The 23,293-nt window shown below is 40.9% G+C and overlaps 1 protein-coding gene across 1 annotated transcript in view; it reads right to left on the bottom strand.

Annotated features, from left to right (window-relative positions):
- Nucleotides 1–20,988, bottom strand: part of WWC1 (WW and C2 domain containing 1) — a 39,062-nt gene extending 18,074 nt beyond the window's left edge. Inside the window, exons 1-9 of the mRNA XM_009701592.1 lie at nucleotides 20,882–20,988; nucleotides 14,901–15,104; nucleotides 13,115–13,191; nucleotides 12,103–12,182; nucleotides 11,049–11,178; nucleotides 10,348–10,485; nucleotides 9,226–9,299; nucleotides 3,959–4,201; nucleotides 2,385–2,474 (exon numbers count right to left, since the gene is read on the bottom strand). Coding sequence (XP_009699894.1) covers nucleotides 2,385–2,474; nucleotides 3,959–4,201; nucleotides 9,226–9,299; nucleotides 10,348–10,485; nucleotides 11,049–11,178; nucleotides 12,103–12,182; nucleotides 13,115–13,191; nucleotides 14,901–15,051 — 983 coding nt within the window. The 5' untranslated portion in view covers nucleotides 15,052–15,104; nucleotides 20,882–20,988. The remainder of the gene's footprint in view (nucleotides 1–2,384; nucleotides 2,475–3,958; nucleotides 4,202–9,225; nucleotides 9,300–10,347; nucleotides 10,486–11,048; nucleotides 11,179–12,102; nucleotides 12,183–13,114; nucleotides 13,192–14,900; nucleotides 15,105–20,881) is intronic.
- Between the last annotated feature and the right edge of the window lie 2,305 nt (nucleotides 20,989–23,293).

The following is a 23,293-nucleotide window of genomic DNA, read 5'->3' as shown; positions in this document are numbered from 1 at the left end:
GTTATACTGTATCTCCTGATTTCTCAGGGAAACACTGCAATGTCACCAAATTTCTAAGCCCACATGGTACATTTTGCTTTGTTAGAGCAGGCCATATGCATTAGTCCCCACAACAATCCAGACACACAGTCTAACCAGCAGAAAAGTTGGGCCACTTTTCAATAAAAATAATACAATTCATACACATTTTTCTACTTGTCATACTCAGTCAAGCTCATAAGAGCCCTTGTTTAGCCAAAATAACTCTAATGAATAGTTTCAAATTAATTAAAATTAGTGACAATATTCTCCTCCCACATCTGTCTGGGAAAAAATATAATCTATGGTTCCTGTTAATCTCCAAAGCAGACCACAAAAACCAGCAAAGCCCATGCAAAAAGATGAAGTTATTGCAACAAACTGTCTGACCACATGGAAATTTTCTTCCGTTTGCCCCAGTCTTGGACCCACAGCCAAAAGACAGTATCACAGCTGCCTGGAAGTGGCCCTCAGAGATCACCACAGCCAGCAGTTACCACAAAACTGGCAGGATTTACCTACGAGAAAGACTGCTACATGGAATCCAGGGCCAGGATAGCAAAGCAGAGAACTGTGGCTGGGCTGTGAAATCAGTTCACACAAATTTATCCCTAGAGATCTAGGTTTAGAACATAACTGACAGCAAAATTAATTTTAAGAAGGTACTGAATAAAAGACTGTTCAGCTGAGAAAGCCCAGATACCATAGCACACTCTTTTCTGCTCAGGAGATCCAACAAATCCTCCAGTACCGACTGCAACATATACTATCCTTAGAAATTTCATTTAAACCAACACTCCTGCTCCAGATACTAAATACCTTACTTGTTACTGACTGTTTAAAGACCCTTAACCCTCACTTCAGATGTGGATTAGCTATTGAAAAATTTCTGCATATGTGTAAGTGGCTTAAGTTGCTCCTCTGAAAAACAGTGAGGATGTTAATAAGCCTAATAATCCCTTATTTATTATTTATGGGGTAAAAGCTAGAAGCTGCACTTGTATAATTATGTCCATGACCTTATGAGAAAAAGGCAAGTATGCAGAATTTAGTATAATTTTGGCACAAAATGTCTTCTGCATTTGTATGACACGTGTGCACTGCATCACATTTGTTCAAAAAAAGCTTTTGGGTGAAACATAACTGAAACATGATAGATGTTTTTGCATTTTGGCAGTGTATATATATCTGGCAAGGACTAACAAATTTACAGCTTTTCAGTGTATTTCACTATGAAAAGGGAGGGTTTTTTTTAATTCATCTTTTCCCTATCAACAAACTGGGCTCAACTTCATTTTGTGCATACCTTTGAATGCCAGACATTTTGCATTATGAGGTTAATACAAATGCTTATTCTTATGAAGGAGCATGCCAAGAACATTGGGCACATAGTTAGGAAGAAATTAGTTTCACATGCTTCTTGGTCACCTCAAAAGATCCCTAATCAGCTAGATGAAATTAAAATATGATGCATTCCCACTGCATAAGAGCATCACAGATAGCTATTCTCCATGGTGGCTTATTTACATCTCAGTCTTGCACTATGATTTCTTTCCAGTCTTTTCGGTGTCATCTTCACAAAATGAAACAGAATCCAAGTGGAGCAGAAGCTACAAACAGAGTAAATTCAGTACACACTGATAGGAAAAACCTTAACCAACCAAAACCCCCACCAAACTCTCTTCTTAATCAAGAAGAGAAAAACAGTTTTAGCTAATGATGATTTGGCCTTACTGCCTGCAGTCATGCATTTGTCTGGAAACAGTAATCGTATGCTCTTCTAAAACTACAGCCTGAACAACTGGACCACATTATGACTGCAGAAATATTTCTATATACCATAGGAACCACAACAGATTCAGGGATATCTCAATGCATTGTCTACATTGCAAGCAACAGCACACTTGGAATTAATTTAGAGAAATACGATCATGACTTTCATACATTAACATGTAATTGCATTGCTAAGATTCACTTCACTTGCTATGTGCGTGTTAAGCTGTCTTTAACATACTTTATTAATGTAATACTTCAGTAATTCAAACATCAGTTAAAAAAAAAATCTCAGCTATCCTTAGTCACCTAAGTGTTACATGTCCAAAATAGAAGGGATTGTGCAAACTCCTCCTGTTGTCAGAGGCACCACCACAAGGTTATTTATCCCATTCTAAAGTATCCATCTAAACTGAGCAGGATGTATAATCCTCAAAGCTTCTCTTTCCGTTGACTACACAGGGGTCTTAGGTCGATACTATAACTGAAAGGCCTTTTAGACCACTCAGTTGGGAGATGAAATTGTTAGCAGAGAAAGGCAGTTACACCATGTGCAGTTAAAGCACCTACAATTTCTGTAAGAGGCTACATACCTTTTCAGTTGAGTGTGCAACATTGCAACTAATCGTGTTGTTTCTTCCAGTTCTCGGACTAGCTGATTTCTTTTGCTATTTAACTTCAATCTAAGAGAAGATAGAAGAAAAAAATGAGCTAAAGCAGCATTTACTATTTAAAATGAAGAGTAAAGGAAAATTCTATTTTTTGTACAAAATCCTACAAACGTTAATAAGAATACACAGTATAACATGGGACAGAATTTGGTCAAGATGTGTAGGTGTTTACCAACTTCCACTACTCTTAAAATGTGGAACTCAATCCTGCAAACATTCACAAAAGGGAAAATTACAGCTAGTACTATGAAAGTTAATTTTTGGAGGCCTGATCCTAGAAACAAGTCCAGCAGATTTTGCTCGCTATACACTATTGCATTCGTGCACTTACTGTGCTAATAAAGGTGTAAATGCTTTCATTTGCTTTCAGTAAGATATATGGATAACTAAGGTTTACATGATTTAGTTATTAACCATCTCATTACGGTCTTATGTGAATTATGGACTTTGGCAACATCTCAGTTCTATTTCACACCTGAATTGGTTTGAGAAACATGTGCACTTGGGTGCTCACACCCTAACTTAACAGGCACCTGGACAAGAAATCCTTCTCCAGAAACAAGCTGTTTCTTTGGCACAATACTACAGGACCATATTCCTAAAAATCACAAACAAATGTGTTCCTCTTACGGCAAGACCAGAAGCATTTGTCAAACCACAAATATTTCAGGCTGGTGAAAGTCCTGCAGCTGAAACATCTGAGATGCCTACATTTTTTCCAGCATGATAAAACCATGAAAAGACTATGTAGAAAATTGGTATAGTCTGGACACTGAGCACGTAGAAGAAATGAAAGTATAGAGCCACAGAGAGTGAACGCAACACGCCTATTCCATATATATTCAAGAGACTGCACCTAAAAGTAACACTGCTATGGCCACCCACATTAATATATCCAGATTGTAAAGCGCTTGTAGGCAATGCCTAATGCAGTATTCATCCTCATTGTACATTCCCATGAGATCTCCCCCTGCAACACAAGTAAAATTAGGAAGGATAGTTGGCATTTTTTTTTCAGCTAGTTTAGACTCACAGGATATTCCACACAACTCCCACAGCCCTGTCAAATACCATTTCCTACAGGAATCACATACAAGGATGCTCAGAACAAACAACAAATTTTAAAAATTTAAAATTCCATCTGTTGACATTTACCAAACTCCAGACTGCACAGCAACTGTAGAAGCTGCTGCAAGGTGGTGGCTGCAGACAGAAACATTATAGTACACTAACATTATCCTGGGCTATTTTGAGCATTTCTTACATTCTCATAGAGGACCCATTTGTAGGAATGACAATCTTTCCCCACTTGGGGAGTAAGACTTGCAGGTGGTTTCTTTTGGGAGATGATTTCAGAAACCTCGTAAGCAGAGACAGTCTCCTGGAAATCTGAGCGTACACTGCTATTAGCATTCAGCCAGAGGCTGCTGCTGCTGCTTGCTCCTGATTACCTCTTGTCCAACAAGACAAGCTCTGTCCTATGCCCAGTAACCTACCTCTCAGTTAGAGCTTTGCTCTGAGTGTCTCTAGCAGCTTGAAGATCTTCCTCCAGGCGCCTTCTCTCCGTCTCCAGTCTCTCCACCTCTCCTCGAGTCCATTTTCTGGGGCTAATAAATCGCATTTCTTTTAAGAGCTCCTCCTTCTCATTAATTAATATTAGACGATCCCGTTCAGAGTCCAACACGCCAGGCCAGGCCTCGCTGTCAAGCTTAGCCAGTTGTATTTTCAGGTTGGCTATTCTGCAGAAAAAAAAAAAAGCAGTTATTCCATGAGGAGTGTCTGAGCTACTGCTCCAGATGCACAAAGGTGCACCATGAGCAACCACCTCTTCCATTGCCCTGGAGAAGGCTCTCAGCTCAGGGACAACTACCTTCACCCTCAGGCCCTCCTTCCCAGCATGCTGTCAAGTGATGGCACTGCCAGGAGGCTGACATGTAGAATGGGATTTTAACTCAAGTTTGCTCCCAATGGTAAGCAAAGTCTCTAGCTAACCTGCACAGTCCATCAGTCAGGGAACAGTATAACAGAAATGCTGGATCTTGAAAAAAGCTGTCAGATATACTATAGGGTGTTTCATGTGTCTTACAGCTAATGACCTCACAGGACTTGGTGTGGAGAGCATCATGTGGTAAATATCAGTTAAACTGATTAAAGATCAGATAAGAACTGTGTACTCTCCATATACGATTTAGATTGGCTGATAAAGTTAAGCGGTTACTGAAAAGTTTAGAAACTATTTTTGTCTTTACAATGAGGAAGTTAATCACACGCATGCTGCTACTGTGGGAATCCTCCTATTGACTCTACACTAAGCATTCTGGACACATTGAAGAGCGACGCTACTTCTGGTGCAATGTGCACCTGAGGATGTGAAGTCTAAGAGGCAATACGACCCTAGCTAAATCCAAAGCCATTTATTTGCATGAACTTTAAAGTCTATGTTAATTAGAGCTACCATTCCAGGTTTCAGTTTAAAGTCTGAATCGCTAATCTTTCAGCACCCTACCACTATCTCAGGCAGGAAGATGATTACCAAAAGCAATAGCAATACAGATCTAGAATTTTGCAAGAGCTTTGATTGACAGCAGAGGAGAGCACAGCTTGTGGCAGGTAAGGAGGCTGCTCACTCCAACTATCTGCCCATTTCCAATTTCCCAAGTACGTGAACTGCTCAGTTATCTCACAAATGGTCAGATTTGCAATGCAACATACAGAGGGAAGCAAAAAACCAGCAGCAGGCCAGGATACAGAACCAAAGGCAGTAAAGTCAGTCTTCCCAAAGGAAGCTGTCTCCTTTGGACTCATCAACCAACCACTCTTCATGACCTGATGGGGTGTTCATGGTAGTTCGGTGAGAAAGAATAGTACAGATAAAGTTGAATAAGAGTTACCAAGGACTTGCATTTTTGAAATCTGCACAATCAAAAATGACTGAGCAGGAAACAGTGAGCGGGGAGGGGAGGATGGGCTGAGGTGGAGAAATGATAATAGTTTAGAAGGCAAACAAGGAGGAAAAGTATCTTGCAATATAAAGCAAGATATTTGCAAAAATAATTCACCGGACTGAAGGCCAGAGAGTGAAGGCATACATGCCCCTTCATGTGACTAACTCAGGTTAATCTCTCACTCAGGTTTAATAAATACATAAGAAATGGAAGTGAAATGCTGTCCCTGTATAATTAAAGTCCAATATTCATTTCCCTTTGAAAAGGGCTTTGTGATCTGGTGACAGAATTACTGGACTTAAATTGGGCACAACAGATAGCTGCTGCTACTAATCTGGATTCATCTCTCTCCAGAACTTGGTTTATGCTACAGAAGTGCACAGGATGATGCACGCTTCCTCCGGCAAATCAGCACACATGCAGGCATGGAGCAAATCCAATGCCAACTAGCAAAATCAAAAAGCGTGGAGTAAGTAATAAGATGCAGATCTGGGCAGCAGCAGCTACACGACTGCTGAATGGTCTTGAAGAATAAAGCTTTGTCTTCCAAGCTCCGGAGGCCAAGAGGAACTTCAGCCCTGAGAGAGCCTGTGAAGGATTAGGCTCGCACAAACTGACCTGCCTCCTCCATCACAGCAGATAGACTAGAGATCACCTTTCTGAAGAGAAGCCTCACTTTCTGTAAACCCATTTCCCACAGCAGGTTGCTTACTCTAATTAAAGTTCCATATTGATAGATATTCAGCTCAACTATTTTTAGGTCTTCTTAGCAGCCGTTTTGTTTTTGAGTGCCTGATTAAATACAATACTGTGTTCCAATGAAGAATTAACAGTGGCATTAATTCATAATCCAAGAATTCCTCTGTGCATTTTGAAGGGATATGAGTTTAAGAGGATTCGTTGGCATTAATCTGATCACTTTTGGCATACATTTGCATGGATATGGCTTTTCCACTGGAATTTGTTCTCTATGCATTTCTGAGTCTAAGAACTTTGTTAAACTAACCTCAAGTTTTACCCTTTGTAAATGACCATTCTTTTTCCCCTTCTCAGTTAGAAGGAGGTTTATGTATTCTGTTTTTCCAATAAAATAGCATAATTACAAAAGAAATGCTTTGCAGACTGTCTGGCATTTAGCTGAAAACTCCAGCCCTTCAGCATTCAGTGACCGAGTCTGAACTACATCGTTGCCAAGCCATGCTAGGGCCGCATTGCAAAGAAACCAGCAATACCGGGCTCAGGTCATACCACCTTTCTCAATGGCCACTAGCTTGCAAGACTGAACAAAATACAGAACAGGAAGCTCAAGTTTTGTTTAACTGTTTTCTTTTTACCTAGAAAAGGCAGTTGGATGACTTATTCATTGTCCTATCAAGTCTCACTGACCATTCAAATATCCACCATTGTTGCAATGCTGCTAAATGTGACATTAAAGTGTTCCATCTTAGGAGATTATAAAACATACTTCTAAAATCCCAGAGTTACCACCAGTCACACAAAACCCAGGCTCAAAGTTTAACTGTTGAAGGAACTAAAACAGTGCACAGAGTGCAAGTGCTACACAACTGAGTTACTACTGTATGTCTGAAATTGTACAACATAATTTAGTTGCATCTCCGATTACATTTATGCTGCAGTAGCTATCTCCTTGTTGAGATATAGCACTGACATCTCTTTTGACATGATACCCATTATCAGTTTCCAATCCAATTAAGCTAAAGGTTTGTCACTGTGGTTGCCCTTTGTTCTTTTTTGCAGGTTAAACATTATCTGCTCTAGGGCTTTCGTTGTCTCACTGAGCCGTGAAACAAAAAGAGTTAGTGGTGGGCAAGGGAACACGCAGAACTGTACCATGACAGTTCTGGGGTGGTGAAGTTAAGCGAGATATTCACCTACATCTATGTCTTTAGTCTGGTCCACAACAATGGTGTAAACAGTGTCTGCTACAGTCCACTTTCAAAATCATCCTCCCATTATAAAGCTAGTAGTTCTAACCTAATTGATACGGGATCATCTTGATTTCAGGCTTTAAAGTTTTACCTTTCCAGATAATGCAGAGCTAATAAACCAGATGTATTTCTACCATTTGGCTCCCTTCATAATACAGGCATGGGCAAAGTACTTGCTCTTCTATTGTGTTTTTGGAACATTTTAATATGCTGCTGTGGGGACAGGAAACACTCCTAACATCACAAGGAGGAATTTTCACAGGAGCAGAGGGTTTCTTGTGAGTCACTATATCCATAGTATTGTTCCAGCTTAAAACCAATCAAGGTATTTGTTTCTGCAGCTCCTATTAAAGTCCATGCCAAAACCACAGTGCTCTGACAGCTGGAGATCTTTTCATTTTAGCATCAATTATTCATGCCCATTCAGACCCACCTTTCCTCATGATAATGTTTTTTAAACTCCCAAGAAAAATCTATAGATAATCTAAGACAGACATGAGGTATCAAACCTTCTTTCACTGCAAGACTGTGTTGTATGCCCTTCACCATTACTTCAAATGAACTGTTGTGCTGCCTTTATAAAGTTCTGTCTCTTTTTAAAAAGCATACTAATTATCTTCTAAGGTTTGTCATTATTCACTTGCCCCTCCTTGGAAAAGATACAGGCTAAAGCAGGAGTGCTCCACTTCAATCTGAAGATGTAAAGTCAGCGTGAATTAAATTGCAGTCTTCAGCAAAGCTTAAAAGTAAAAAGCAATTTTAACACTGAAATATTAACTGCTGCATCTGGAGGATTAACAATTCTAATGTTGTTTTAAAAAAAAAAAATCACAGAATTATTTGAATGTCAAGGTAGTTTGGCAAATCTTGAATTGGCAAAACGGACAGTTCTGATAAAATTGCTCCACCTAGGAAGAAAAGTGTAAGTTCATGTCAAAAGCAGCTGGGCACACAGAGCCTTTGACAACTGCCACAGATACAGATCAGATTTTATGCCACTGAGAAACATGGCCTATTGACCATGCCAATATACTAAAATGAGAACATTATGAGTAACCTCAGTCTTAAAGCTCTTTTCTCTAACCAGAGAAAAATCCTTCCTTCGCATATATCCCAAGTACAGATTGTACCATGCATCTGGTTTGTTATTCTGGAATTGCAAAGTCCCTTTAGAGCAGTTAAAATGGAAGTCGTCAACACTGATGGTTACATCACTGAACAAGGACTAGGCCAGCCAAAGTCTAAATAATAATGCCTATGTTTTTTCGTTTAACTAAGCAATTGAAGTAGCTATTATCTACTAAAAAAAGTAAATCCCAAAAGACTTTTGCTTAAATTGGCCTGTTAAGTAGGTATGAATTTTTAAAATCTGTTCTTCATTCATCTCAGATCAGAGGGCAAGGGTGAAAACTTACATTCTTACAGATAAGCAGATAAGATCTGGAATTGTAGCCATTGACCATATTTTGATATGTTAGGTGTTAACGCAACATACATTTCTCCTTATCAGACTTAAAGCCATGCAAACATTCATTTCATTTTGAATAAGATGAAGAGATGCCTTGCAGTACAGTAGCCTTATTAGGAATGGGGAAGCATTGGCAACAGGTAGCAAAACCACTTATGTCCCCACAGGTGTGGCCAGACTAAATTCTTCATGTATTAGTCACTCCTTAGTAATTTCTAGGATGGTTATTTATTTCTTGAATGATAACATTGGCCCAGAAAGCCTATTGCCTCACTGGCTCAAAAATTACCACGTTTATTTAGCAGTAACACTGGGTTTCAATCCAAGTGGCACCTTTTCTAGTGAAATATATCTTCAGAATAAGCTGTGTGACAGCCAAAAGGTACAGACCACAGAATTACCTTCTCTTTGCTTCTTCATATTGAAGGCGTAATCTCACTTTCTCAGCCAACTGGTTATTGCTGCTGGTAATAAACTGAGACACAAAATATAAAATCAGCAACTTAGTCACCACTCCTCTTTTGATATTCCCTATTCAAATTCATGAAGTTACAAGTTACACTTGCTCTTGTCAAACTCATTTACTAGTTAAATCAATCACAAAATAGGAAAATATTGCCTTTGATTAAATTTTTCATGACGTCTTCACACACTTAAAAACCCACAAGATTCAGAGGCTCTTTTTGGTTTAGTTTATCAGAAAAAGAAAATCTACCACATCTATCGAGGGCTTCCACTTCCATGCACACACAAGTAACTTCGTAATCTTTCTTCTTAAATGCTGTTCGCTAACTTTAATAGTTGCATTGCATTTTGTTTTGGATGACAACCTGCTTTGGCTGTAAAGTCTTAGACAAGGGACATCCCATCATGCCCAAATCTGCAGATCTTCAGTCACATGTGTGCCCTTGACAAAGTGGCTGCAAACATTTCAGTAAAGGTTCACAGAGGAGGCTTCTGTGGTGTCTTGCAAGGCACACAATGTACCCACAGTACTGATCAAGTCCTTGCTGAGGCTGGCACCAACCTGACAGTTATGACCTTGTTGCACAAGTGGGACTGAAGGTTTACAAGTACTACGTGTGTTTGATAGCAGCAAAATATCTGCACATATGCTATCATCCTCATTCGTAACACACTAAAAGCCAAACGCATTCTTAAGGGAAGAGTCCTCATTACAGCTTAGCCCATACGTAGCTGCTGAATGTTTCTTGTACAGTAGCACATCAGTGCTATAAATAGCTAAGGGAATATCTGTATTACAAGAAGCTACACCTACAGGCAAAATAAAACTTACTTTCCTTTTATTCCCACCTGGGTTGTTCTAATAGAGACAGTGTGGGGAAACAGCAGGTTGCCTTTAGAGATACAGCAACATTGCACACAAAAATGAAGGTCACGCTGAACTTTAAACCAGGAGAAGGTATCATTTCATAGATGCTTGCCAACTCATACCAAGGCAGCACTACATATAGTTCAGAGGAATGTCTCTACATGCACTTGGCTTCTCATGCATTACTCACATTTCCCGAAACATCCGTCTGGGAGCTGACATCCAGGTACTGCCGGGATAACAAAGGGCTGGAGCTTTCCATGGACACCCACAGGTCTGACTGGGATCCTCTGTCATTCACAAAGCTGTCTTTTAACCTGGCTAAGCTCTAAAACCATAAAAAGTGATGAGGTGAGTTCACTTCTGCTCAAAGTATCTCAGCAGCTACGTAGCTCTAGCCTAAACGACACGATTAAGATCTGACCATGTTTATTGTGTGCACTCAGACTTCACAAACACAAGGTCAGGCATGGCTGGACTGCACCTCCCACGGCACAAAGTAGCCCCCAGGCATCAGCACCCCACCTTGCCTGGGCAGACAGGCTGAGGGAGATGGCAGACCAAGTGGGCCACAGGGTTTCCATGGCCTCTCCAGGTCTGCTCTTTGACAGCAGTACATTCACACTGGTTCATTCTTGATCAATAAACCCCGAGACAAACACTCTACTCTAAGAAAGTGCTTACTACTGTTAGTTGCTATATTTTATACTTCTTATTTTCCAGGATCTGAAGAACAAAAAGGCTGCCATCCAACCACAATACAGAACTAATTTACGTTAATAAAAATGTCAACTACACATCTGAACTACAAAATACTTAAATTACTTCTCAGAAATTCAATCTGATAGCAATGGTGACACAAAATACTATAAAGCCATCCTGTTTCAACACCTGAATGAGGTCTTGTTTTTCCTTCTCCCCCGATGTGATAGCCTTCTTGAGAGCTTTCATTTCACTTAAAATGGCTTGTGCCTCATCAAGTTTGTAGCCACCTTGAGTATCAGACATTTTCATGTCAATTCTGCAAGGAAAATTTTAAAAAATACAGTAAGCTAACACTTTATAAAGTCCAGTTAATTTAATCATCCTAGACACATGCATCTTGACATCAATTTTTAAGAAAAACACACTCCAAAGCATAACAAAGACAACAGAAGGAACAAAGAACCTCACTCATCATCACCTGGAGTTACTCCACTCAGAAGTACACTAAGCTTCAAAACTCTGACTTTAGCCATATCATCTCTTTGACTCCTTAGGGAGGACAAAGATACACACAAAACCCCCAAAACAGTATGTTCGGGCAGACTGCTGCTTGTTACCTTGTTTATAACCTACAGGGGATCAACTTAGCCATTTGAGAATTATCTTATTTTCAGTCATGATTTTGAAAACCAGGCACAGACCTCACATGCACGGATGTATTTGCTTGCAAAACCTAATTACAAGCTGCCTCATCCTTCCCTCTTCTCAAAGGAATTCTACCACAGTTGATGGTTACAATAAATCGGATATTAACCAGTGACATTATTTAAAATATGCCAGATGTCTAGTCATACTACCTGAAACTTTTCCTTCCACTCCACCCCAAATTTCTCCTCACTGCCCTAAAACAATGGCTTCTATAATTAAGGCAATAGGCTGAACTGTGTCATCTGTATTAAGCAATACGGAGTAAAACAGAATACCATTTCACTGACAAGATCCTAGTTCAAAATCTTTTTGCCATGAAGTCAGTTCTGATGTGGTCAATCACATACAGGCATTGATTTGAGATAACCACCCTCCTGGTTGTGTATTCCTTTCGGTTGCACATGCCTAAAGATATCAGCAGCAACATATTTCAGCTTACATTATTTAGGCAGCTATTTATAAATATAGAGGGGGATGCATTACAAGCCAGACATGTTTTACACTGAAAATAGGATCTTGAGAACAAACTCACTTCTTCAGTGTTTGAAATCCATGCTCTTTGTACTGGAGCTCTTGCTTCATGTGAGCTACTTCTCTCTTGAGTTTATTAACCTGCAGCAAAGTGTCACATTTTCAGAATGATATTTTGTATGAATATTTAGGTATAGCACTATCCATTCAACTCAAAACTTAACATAGACAGTACTCTAAAAGCTTCCGGATAATCAGTTCATCTCAACAGCAGCTAACAGCCCTGAGTGCATCCTCACCAGGACATTATCGCTGGCTAGGGCTTTATCCAGTACCTAGATATTACACCACTTAATAAGGGGCTCAAGGAAAGTTCCAACCTCATAAGCAGAAAAGCTGAGAAAAATTCAAGAGATACATGAATGAAACACATGTTGATTTTACTCAGAAATGTTTAAAACCTTCCCAATCATTAAAAAAAAATTAAGCATCAGGACAGGAGTTACGCTGCAGCAATAGAAGTCATCCCCCAAGATACTAAACTAAAAGGCCCCACTGCATGAGTAACACAGCAGGATGATAATACATATTGTAAATCCACTGACCCTACAGCGTGCTGTTTTATATTCCTCCACAGAGGCCAGAGTGACCTACTTTACTTTAGTCCTTTCTTCTTCCCAAACTGAGCTCTGCATGAGAGCGCTCACTGCCACTGCTAACAACCCGCACTAAGCTCAGGACAAAACAGCTGCCAGTCTCTGGAGAGAGCTCACAGCTCTCCAGCGCGGCGGCACACCAAGGAACCAGCACACAGCTCGGTACCCCACAGCATATCTGTACAGCAGTATGTACTGCCAGCTCCCAAGGAAGTCTAAAGTCCAAGGGAGGAAAAAAAAAGTGTTTCAAATTCTTAAGACGGCAACGTTTGAGAATTCTGATAAATTCTCTCCTAGATTAAGAATGGCAACATTAGCTCTTTCAACTGCTTTGGCATCTCCTTTAGTATTTGCCACGAGGTTTGGACATATCTGAAGATTACTTATGGCAAGCAAAGGTCTGTTCATACTACTTACCCTGGATTTTGTAGTAGCAATTTCCGCTTTGAGGATCTCCGGGTCATACTTGGAACTTGATGATGAACCAGAGAGCACTAGAACAAATACAACACCCAGTTTAGCGGCTCTGCCTTCCTCCTAACTCTTCTACCAGCGTCATCACAAATCAACACTTCCCATTGCTCCTGCACACCCAGATCTCCACACATCATTGGTGTAGGCCTTTTACCCATTTTCCATATCCCTCCTCAAAGGCAGGGAAAAGCAATAGTGCAGGCAGGTACTCCACAAAAAGCGTCTACTAAAGATGCCAGAGCATGTCCTGCATCTCCAAAGTCTTGATTTGTTCCAGGTTAACACACTTAACTCAGACTCCCAAACACGTTTACTCCATTCAACAGTGTGGCTTCCTGCATTTCTAAAGGCATTTAACAGAACTGAAGGGACAGGCATAGCATAAAGGTTTACTTCACTTTTTTTTTTTTAGACTTTCTCATTGAGTAAACAATCCACTGAATGTTTAGAAACAAAGAAGAGCAAAGAATGAGAAGGAACTGAAAAATGCAATGCAAGCCTTCTCACAGCCTTGAGGACATGACCAACCATACAATGTGTCACACTGGATTAAATCAATGTCCCATTAAGAGCAGAATTCTCTTCTCGGCAACGGTTAAAACCCTTCTGCTTCAGAAGGTACAGAAGCTCCCCAATGTGCAATGTTGTTAGAGGTAGCTGTAGGCAAGGAAGATATTTTGATCCTTGCAGCCATCAGTTTATGCCCTATAAAACATGGGAAAGCATTTCTAGTTCTTTCTGGTTGTACTTTTAAAGACAGATCGCATCATGCCAGTGCAACTCATGTTCACAGCATTCTTAGTGTACTGCTCTGGTACACTAGTACTTTAGGTAGACTGCTCTGAAGACCAAAAACTGTACTTAAGAGATGATGGACAGGACCCTAGTCAAATAAGAGTCCTTCAGTTGACAGAAAACTTCTTAAATACTTGTTAACATCAGGCATAGGATTAGCCAGTGGAATTCACCACTGTAAGACATAGCTCAGCAAAAGTGAAGTGGGGGGTGGACAGTCCACTGATGTGGCTAGCAAGAACATACAAAGTCTGCAATACTAAGGATTATGAAAAAATAAGTTCAGGAAGACTTGTGGGAAATAAATTGTCCTCTAGACATTTTCCAGCTCATAACTAGAAACAATAAGGAGGAAATTTGGCCTTCTGTAAACATTTCTGCACCAACTCTTGAAGCAACAGGTATTGATGTTTCCTGTGTGACGAAGAATACGGAGCACAAAACAGTGTTCTTCATATGCAGAGAGATAAACCACCAATGTTAGCTTTTATGTGGCATAAAATACAGACCCTTAGCTCCCCAAGACTCAACTACCTGGGATGTTAAACTCCAAAAGGGCCCAGGAACGCTGTCTAAGATGAGCCTTCTTGCCTTGTTTCTGTACTTTGGAAAGTGGAGTCAAGGAAAACACCATATAACTTAATTTTTTCACATTGAGCCAATGACCACATTTTTTCACATTTGTTGAAGCCTGTGCTGAAAATCTGCACACTGACTCCAGTGACTGAGCCAACTGCAATAGCATTTCATAACAACTATCCTTTACCAAATAGGTGCTAGGCAGCTGTTGCTTTTGAGACAAACCGAACAAATGTGGAGAGTGACATGGCATAACACATCCCAGCTCTATCAGAGGATCAGCTTCAAGCATTGTACTGTCCTAGTGCATTCACCACTGAGAAAGTCACTGGATAAGAGTTCATTAACTACTCACAGCTGGTCTGAGAGCCCAGTTTGTGCTCCCAAACATCATGCAGCTGCCGATATTCTTGCTGGGCCAATTCAAGCCTCTGCTGTTTCACTTGATAGATCTCCTTCTGTGCAGCAATCGCCTCCTGGGCCAGGACAAGATAGTCTTTCAGCATATGCTCCTGCTCCCGCCGCCATTGCACACGAGGGTCTTCTATCTGTGTAGTTTCTTAGACAGAAAACAGAAGGAGGCAAGATCAACAGAATGCAGGTTTGTACTGCTGCCTGGAGAAGCTTGACCATTTATGGCAGTATTTTAAAATAGCCCCTTGCCCCATGCCATAATAAAAAAAAAAATGGAATAAGAACATTTTCCTTTTTTCTTAGGAGGTGACCATTGATCCACAATGAACTTCAGTGAGCTTTGCCACGCTGAATCACTCTATAGAACAATTCATGATGAAATCATCGTACAACTCTCCAACTCCTCTGCTGCTTAAGCCATCCTGGTTCTACCTCTTAAAACATCCACACCAGCATATGCACACACAAGCTCTAAGACACTGACATTGACTGTTAGACTTATCTTTATTGCAACTGTTTTATAACATTACTAATAAAATACCTCTACTATTTCACCGATAAAAAACAACTTTGAGAAAACATCACTGCCACATGACTGCATTATACTGCATCTGACATGAAAGCAATTACAACTCTGCCTGTCTTTTTGCTGCCAAGTGGCTTTTATTAAAAAGGAGAAAGAAAATCTTCTCACTCAGATTCTATAGGTAAGTAAAAATAAAGACTCATTAAATTACAGAATGTATTCATGAAAGCATCTCAAATGATGTTATATAAACAGCATCTCCGAAGGGGAGTAAACATTTCTTCCACTGAAAGCAGGCACAGCAGTAAATCACTGCAGAATACAGGAGGTGGAGTTTAAGAAAAATATTTTTTGGTAACATAGGCAACGCAGCCATGAACAGCTACACCACTTCCACCTCTGTTACCCCAACACAATCAATACATTGCTTTTCAGGTTTTTAACCATGAAAGAGGCACAAGGTCACAGACTTGCAGCTAGTCCTAACACTAATTAGACAAATTTATTGTCAGTATTTGTCTCTGGTTTGTGAAGAAGTGTCCAAAATATTTTTCATTTCTCTTTTACGGCTATTATACATTTTTGCTTGGAACAGGTTCCAATATTCGGTTGACTAAGTGCTCTAAACTGTCTAAACTACTGTGCCTGAATAATGATGCCTAGTTACCACATAATGAATAATTAATAAAAAGGAGCTGCTTGAAACTATCAGTAGGAATCTAATATGCATATCTTAAGAGACTCTTTAAATATTTAGTAAAAGCTGCCACAGTGGAAGGTATGAGCAGCTCTTAAGTGCATCAGGCATAAGACTAACACCACAATACACAGGATGTAGGGAAGAGAACAGTTTAACAATAATCCTAGGAGCAGAACTAGAAATAAAGGATTTTACCCAAGGGATGGACACTCAACCACCTTCACAAGCTGTCCGTGATTAAGCTAAGGAGAAAATTAACCGGATACTCCAGCAATAACTTTTTTTAAACAGTATCTCAAGACCCAAAAGAACACATGGCATTTCAAGTTACATAGCAAAACTTAGAGAAACTGCAAAAGATGATTAAAAAAAACCTTTTAAGACACTAACAGTATAATTTGTAGAAGCATTTCAACAAAAAGTCCTTTATAGGTCCTGCTACCAGAAGCAACATTTCAGCTGATGTAATATCAAAGCTATGCCTGGACCTGAAAAACTGCCCCAAAAGAACTTGAGGAAAAAGGAGCTACTTGTGCCAACTGTTAGGTGCTGGTGCTCTCCCCAACAGCACTATGGTCTCTCTTAGATAGAGCAAAAGAAAAGTCAGGAAGACCCAGCAGTGTACCAACTGAAAGAGTCTGAAAACCCCAGGCTCCTGTCTCTGTTCTTGCCCCCAAATCCCATTTTCCAGATAACCATTACCCACACCCAAAGAGAGTAACTCCCTTTACTCCACAGTTGAACCAGAAGGCAAAAGTCTGCTGCGAGTTACCCAGAGAGCTGCGCCCCATATGCCCAGACATGCAGCTTCCCTGGACCAGACTGCAGGAACAAGTACCAGGAACCACGACTCAAGACTCTTAATTTCGAGCTTAATGAGTATGTTGGCAAAGTACCCACAACTCCTGAAGTCTAATTCAGGATGCTGGGTCATAAGTCTACCTGTACCTATAGCTTCTTCAAGCTTGGTTATTTCCAGTTTTCCCTTAAACTAGCAGCCTGTTCTTCCTATAATCACAAGAAGGGCAGTGGAAGCCGCTGCAGGGAAATCCCTCCATTATAAGCAACCAGGAGGAAGAGTATAAAAATCTACATTGCTGAACACCTCCGTTAGGTGGTGAAACACTAATGCTGCCCCAAGCACATACACTACCTGACAAAGGGAACCCTTGGCAGCCAGCTCATGGAGAGGATGGACAACACACTTATGTACGGAATCTGCTTTGTTCCCATTTTTCTAAATATTCACCTCAGCCTTTTCAGTCATCACAGCACTAACTGTATCCCCTTGACTGCAGCTTTGATTTTCAAACATGTAATAGCTACCTATGAAAGTGTTGGCCAAGGGCTCTCAATCTGCCCCAGCTACCGAGAAATCCAAAATACATCCAAAAGTCAGATAAAAGGACTACAGAAATGCAGGCTATTACATCACTTGTTGTCTTGTGAATTTTTAATTTATTGTTGAGCTTGTCATAAATAAGTCTGATTGTTTCATGTTTGAAGAATGTAGTCTTACTATGCTTGCATCAGCATCTGGCAAGAAAATCATCATTTTTTGTGCAAATCAAGTTCCAAAGAAGTTCTCCCAGAGACACACTCAGGGCTATGCATTAATACTGTATTTTGAATATTCTGGGTACTCAATTCATTTTAATTGTATTTATTTTGCCTCAGAAAGAAGGTTAGAAGTGTTCTCCATCTCACTTTTTTTAATGGCTCCTGGCTTCAGATTTAATTTAGGTCTGTCCTTGGGCTTGTCTCTCAAATATTTCAAGTGTGCAGCAAGAAGCAACATGCTTCCATCCCCTTCACACCCTCTGATGACGGTTCCTTCCGGCACAGTGAATCTGCAAGAGACCTTGGAGAGGAAGAAGGTTTTGGATGCTCTCCAGAGGATACTTCAACATAAACCACAAAGATGAGCTTCTTGATTAGCTGAAGGTAAGTGGATATGGTTTGCTTGATCATGATTTGGATTAGAGCTGACAAAGAAATAGGGTCATGATTTTGTTTCTCTTCTTTTTAACTTCTCAACTGAAATGCTAGGTCAAGTCTTCTTGCCTCTGGCATCCCACAGAAGCAGAACTTTTTAAGAACAACTGCTCTTAAGCAGGTTTCAGCGTAGTTTGAAGACTTCTCTGCACACCCTTGAAGGCTGTGGTGCTTGAGTGGCACGGACCAGGGATAACAGTCCCAGACCACACAGGACTCGGACCTGCAACCAGATTTTCACGCATTCACCCTGGGGCCAACTCAAATGTACAACGAAGATAATGTTTGGTTTGTCCCACCTACATGCTGCAGTTTCAGCTAGCTGAAACACTCAGGCCTGACAAGCTTCCATGTCCCACAGCAGGCTTCAGATCAAGGCTATTCTCCTGTACCTGAACTGTGTCCCCCCAGGACCACAGTTAGCCTCCCTTGTTTAGGCAAATGCCAGCCAGTTAATGCCCCAGTGACAACAAGATAAAAATACAACTCAAACTGAAAAGAAAGTTCAGAGGGGAAAAGGAAAGACTTTTGGAAACAGCCTCTCATTTTAGTTGAGCCAAGTTTGCCCTGTGGCCAGACGTGACCTTGATGTTGACTTCAGAAGGTGGGCTGAATATTATTTCTTTTGGGGACAATGCCAGCTCCCACGGCACCTGAAGAGGCTTACATGTACTGCAACAGTCCATGTCACTGCCTGATAAACCAGAGGAGGGAACTGATCCAAGGGAAAAACCACCAAGCCCCACAGACTTTTCACTGGGAAGGGACAGCTTCCCCAAAAGCATTGTACAGGTAAAACTGAATTGGCAGGAACCTCTTAATCCAACACTGCTGCCTAATACAGTAAGGCCCTTCAGAGTCATTGGAAGGTGGCATGCCCCTGTCTCTGGGCTGCTCTTGGCCTGGAGCATCCTGGTAGGTACCTCCCGCAACCCAGCACCTGACAGCAAATCTCCAACCACCAGAGAAGGGAAAAGAAGTCCAACCATATTTTTGACTCTGCTGGAGAGCTTGCGCAGGCTCTTCTCTCTTCCTGGCTGCACAGTCATGAAAACATTAAATCATTCAGAAGGAGGTAAAAAGAAGTCTTAAGACTTCTAAACTCAGCTCTTACTCCTTTTGTAAGTGTGGTCAGCACAGGAATAACCCAGACTCAAGTGTGACTGGAAAAAGCATTAAGATTCAGACAGTCTTTAAAAAACAATCTCATCATTAACTCTCCAGTGCGCTATCTTGTGGAAATGAAATGTACACAAGACGTGGTCTTACAAACCTATAGGACACCCCAGTTTGTGTCTTGCAACTTAACATCTTCTCAAGCAAAGTTTGTCCAGTCCTGTCCCCTGCAGATCTCCTTTGTGTGATCCTGTAGGCTTTTCTACCCTTTCTTCCCCACTATCCTTTCCTGTAAAAGGAAAAATCAACATCCCCTGCCTCACAGAAAATCCATCAGGATAAATCTATTTAAAGATATGGAAATACTGTGATATTGGGATGATATAAGCTCTAAATAAAAATATTTGCGTCACCGTCACATCTGGAGACATTTGATCTTTTTATCAGAGAGGGCAGTTAGTGATTCTGAGAACAGGCTTTTTTCATTCTGCATTTTTAATACCCAAGAGAAGTTGCTAAAACCCAGAAGATGCAGTCTCAGGCCAGGTGAAAAAATGTGACTTTTCTGAAAAAGGGGAAGGGTGTGAAGATAGCCAAGAAAAAAAAAAAAAGACAGACTTCCATATTTTTATTTAAAAAAGATCTTGTAACTTGCTGAAAAAAACCTGCTGAAGTTCTCCGCTGGGGTCTGAGAGCAGATATAAGGAAAAAAAAAAACAAACCCAATTTCAAGGCACTTTCATCTTTAAAAAGTTTTTCTCTTTGCATGAGTTACAAGCACCCCCAAAAGGGCCTAGGCATGGTTCTGCTGTGAACTTCTAGACTGCAATTGGAGCTGTTCTGTAAAAAGAACTAAAGTCATTTATTTATTTTGTTTATTACTTTTTTCAGCAGATTTGTTCCAGCACAACCCAATACACATTTCCTAACAATGTCTGTGATGATATATCAAATTCTGTATTTTCTTATAATTCAAATGAGCTTATAAAGCTTAACACTTCTGGTCTATTAAGCAGCCGAATAAAGACAGTAAGCAGCAGCTTAGTTTGAGGATACAGAATAAAAACACTACAAGCCTGAACCCAACTTTTCTCCAACTTGCACACCTCTCAGGATATCCCAAGTCTACTTGAGAGTCTCCTCTCTGGTAAAGGCAGTGCAAACTCCCGCAGCAAAGGGACCTCATGCAGTCATTCAGTTTACCCCTGCCAGGGGAATCGGCACAAGACCTTTGCACTGTTTCCGATGGTCCTGCCACAAGGACAAATTCCAGGCTAAGAGCAAACTCCAGATCATTGCTACCTAGTCAGACTCCTCAGCAGAGCCAAATCTTAGAGAGGTGTGTCCATAGTATTAGCTTGAATGTGACTGCTGATTTGAAGACTGCAAACTGCAATGTCTCAAATTCCTGTTTTAGAGAGGGAAGTAACTTGTACAATGGTGAAGGGCAGGATTTGATTTCACGAGCTGCAGATCTCATCTAGTCTAAAATATGCTGTTAGCGATTTTGTGGCTTTGTGTTCAGTACATTTTAACACAGGCACAAAACAATAACTCCGCAAAAATACAATAACATGTCACTTACTGGTGTTGTGGTCTATGTAATAAACTCCAACCTGAGGGTCATAAGCTTCTTCCCATCCTAACGGCAATTCATCACTAATGCAGTCTGCAAAGGTTAGTGGCTTAGTATACCTGAAATGCAAAATAATAGTTAGGATGAATAAAAGAACACTCCCACATGTCTATTCCAAATAACTGACCAGAAAACAAGTACCACAAGGGCTTCAGTATAGAAAACAAAAAAGTTGAAAACTATTTTAAAGCTTTTGTTCTTATCAAATAATAATCCACGAACTCTTCCCTTTCTTCATCTGAAGTTACAGCAAGATGAACTCATTCTGACAGAGCTCCTAAGCCTTGCCCCACTCAGCCAGTACTTGCTCGACAAAGGAACATGAAGAATTTTGCCAGAAACAATCCTTGTCTCTCAAGTGAAAGAACAAGACTGTTTGCAGGCGAGTCCTGTATCAAAAATATGTAGACAAGAAGGAGCAAGATGAAAAATGCAATTTGCATAGCACGAATAATTAAGACTGCACAATCAATAGCAAGTGCTGAAGACTGCAGGACCGCTTGTCATGCAACTCCACTCATTTGCATTGCAATATGTTCTGTTTCATGAATGACAAACTAGATTAGTTTCCAGTATCATAAAAATGTGTAACCCCCTCCCTCTAAACAGGGAAATATTTCTGCAATATTGCTTTGATGAGTTTGTTCTATTAGAGACCAGATCCAGCAACAGTCTGAAGGCTTATATGGCTAAAAACAAAGCTCAGAGTACCCACTCGAGTGACCCCACAGATGATAGTCACCAAAACCATGCCCCTTTCCTCCCTTTGACTCTGAGATAACAAAGTTCAGCTTGCACCAACAAAACTACTATCCAAACAAATCACTGAGGGGAAGCACAAGCCAGGAAGAATTATGCTTGCTATCTCACATATCCAGCTGCCAAAAGCACAATATGCCACAGACCCATGGATCCATCACACAACCCCAACACACCACACATGGTGTGTCTGGAAGGAGGGCCATGACTTCACATTGGGGCCCATGAGTCTGACTTACCAGCAGAGCCCTTTGGGCAGCAAGCACAGCACACACCGTAAAACATCACAGCCCCTCTCCCTAGCACTTACACTGCACATACTAAGAGCAACTGGGTCAAAAAGCAGCCACGGAGCTGTACCAAACTCTGCCACGTATAAGCAGCATGCCACAGGAAGGTAAGGTGGTTAAGAGAGCAAGTTTCCAACCCACGGTAAGAGACTGAAGAGGTTTGCAGAAAGTCTTTCATGCCCAAACGTAATCCAGCAGGGCTGGCAGTTAAAGAGTTTTATTAAGTTTTGAGCATACTTGAGCATACTTCATCTGGAGGCACTGAGCAACCAACTGGTAGCCCCCTATTAACATCTTACAGTCACTCAGTGTAAAGGGGAATTTTAGGAAAAAGCCTCCAAGCATAAGAGGTTCAACATAAAACCAACATTTAATGACTAACATAATTTCCCCCCAAAGCATGACCTGGAAGTATGGCACATGGTAAGAACAAGGTGGGAACATTTCTGTAAAAGCTACGAAAGCCAAAGATCTCTACTTAGCTGCTGTTGTGTTTCACTTTCAACACATTGTCTTTGCCATCTGAAGTACTGCTTGAATCACTCGCTATTTTTAAATTAAATTGAAATTTTCTTTGAAGTTCTGCAGTGCAAAAAAGATCTTGCAGCTTCATTGCTTAGAACTGTGAAACTTTCTCAGTAAAGTTTCACTGAAAGGTTTATTTTTACTGTTCTTAATCTAGACTGTGCACCAAAAGCATGTTTGTATAGAAAATAGAAGTTATCTGAAAATAAAATAGAATCTCAATACTTCTGATTGCTATCCCTTATCCCATGTTTTTCCCTGTGGATCAAGTTGTTTCCTCAGCCCAAGTACCCAGTACGTGCTGCTATGAGTTGATCAAGTCAAAGATGCACAAGGGTAAAAACGCAGAGCAAGGTCAGATACAAGCAACCCTCTGGAGATAACACGGATGAAAGTACTGTTGCAAACGTGTCAGTAATTTTAACTTCAACACTAGAGTTAGCACCTTCACCTCTCTGAAAACGGCATCCACTTTGATTTAAATTTAGTGGTTCACGTGGAAGCAGGACAGGTAGAGAAGAGGGAAGGAGCAGTGCTGAACGCTGAACTACGGAGGACCTGCTCCCATCCCTTCGGGGGCACAGATGTGCCGGGATGACACGACAGGTAATGGGGAACACAGCTCGCCCTGCCCACCCCAGCACCTCCGCTGAGCTCCCCCAGGCATAGCGTGGTGCTGCAGACCACTGCCCGCCGTCTGGGGAAGCACACGCTGCCAGCCCACCCCAGGACGCGGCACATCACGGGCCTCGCTCTTCTCCGGGCACTCAGACACAGGGGTGCTCCC

This window comes from Cariama cristata, unplaced genomic scaffold (genome assembly GCF_000690535.1).
Source record: "Cariama cristata isolate BGI_N322 unplaced genomic scaffold, ASM69053v1 scaffold9076, whole genome shotgun sequence".
In the NCBI taxonomy this organism is placed as follows: Eukaryota; Metazoa; Chordata; class Aves; order Cariamiformes; family Cariamidae; genus Cariama; species Cariama cristata.
The sequence above is the reverse complement of the archived record's forward strand: the minus strand, read 5'-3'. Positions and strand labels throughout refer to the sequence as shown.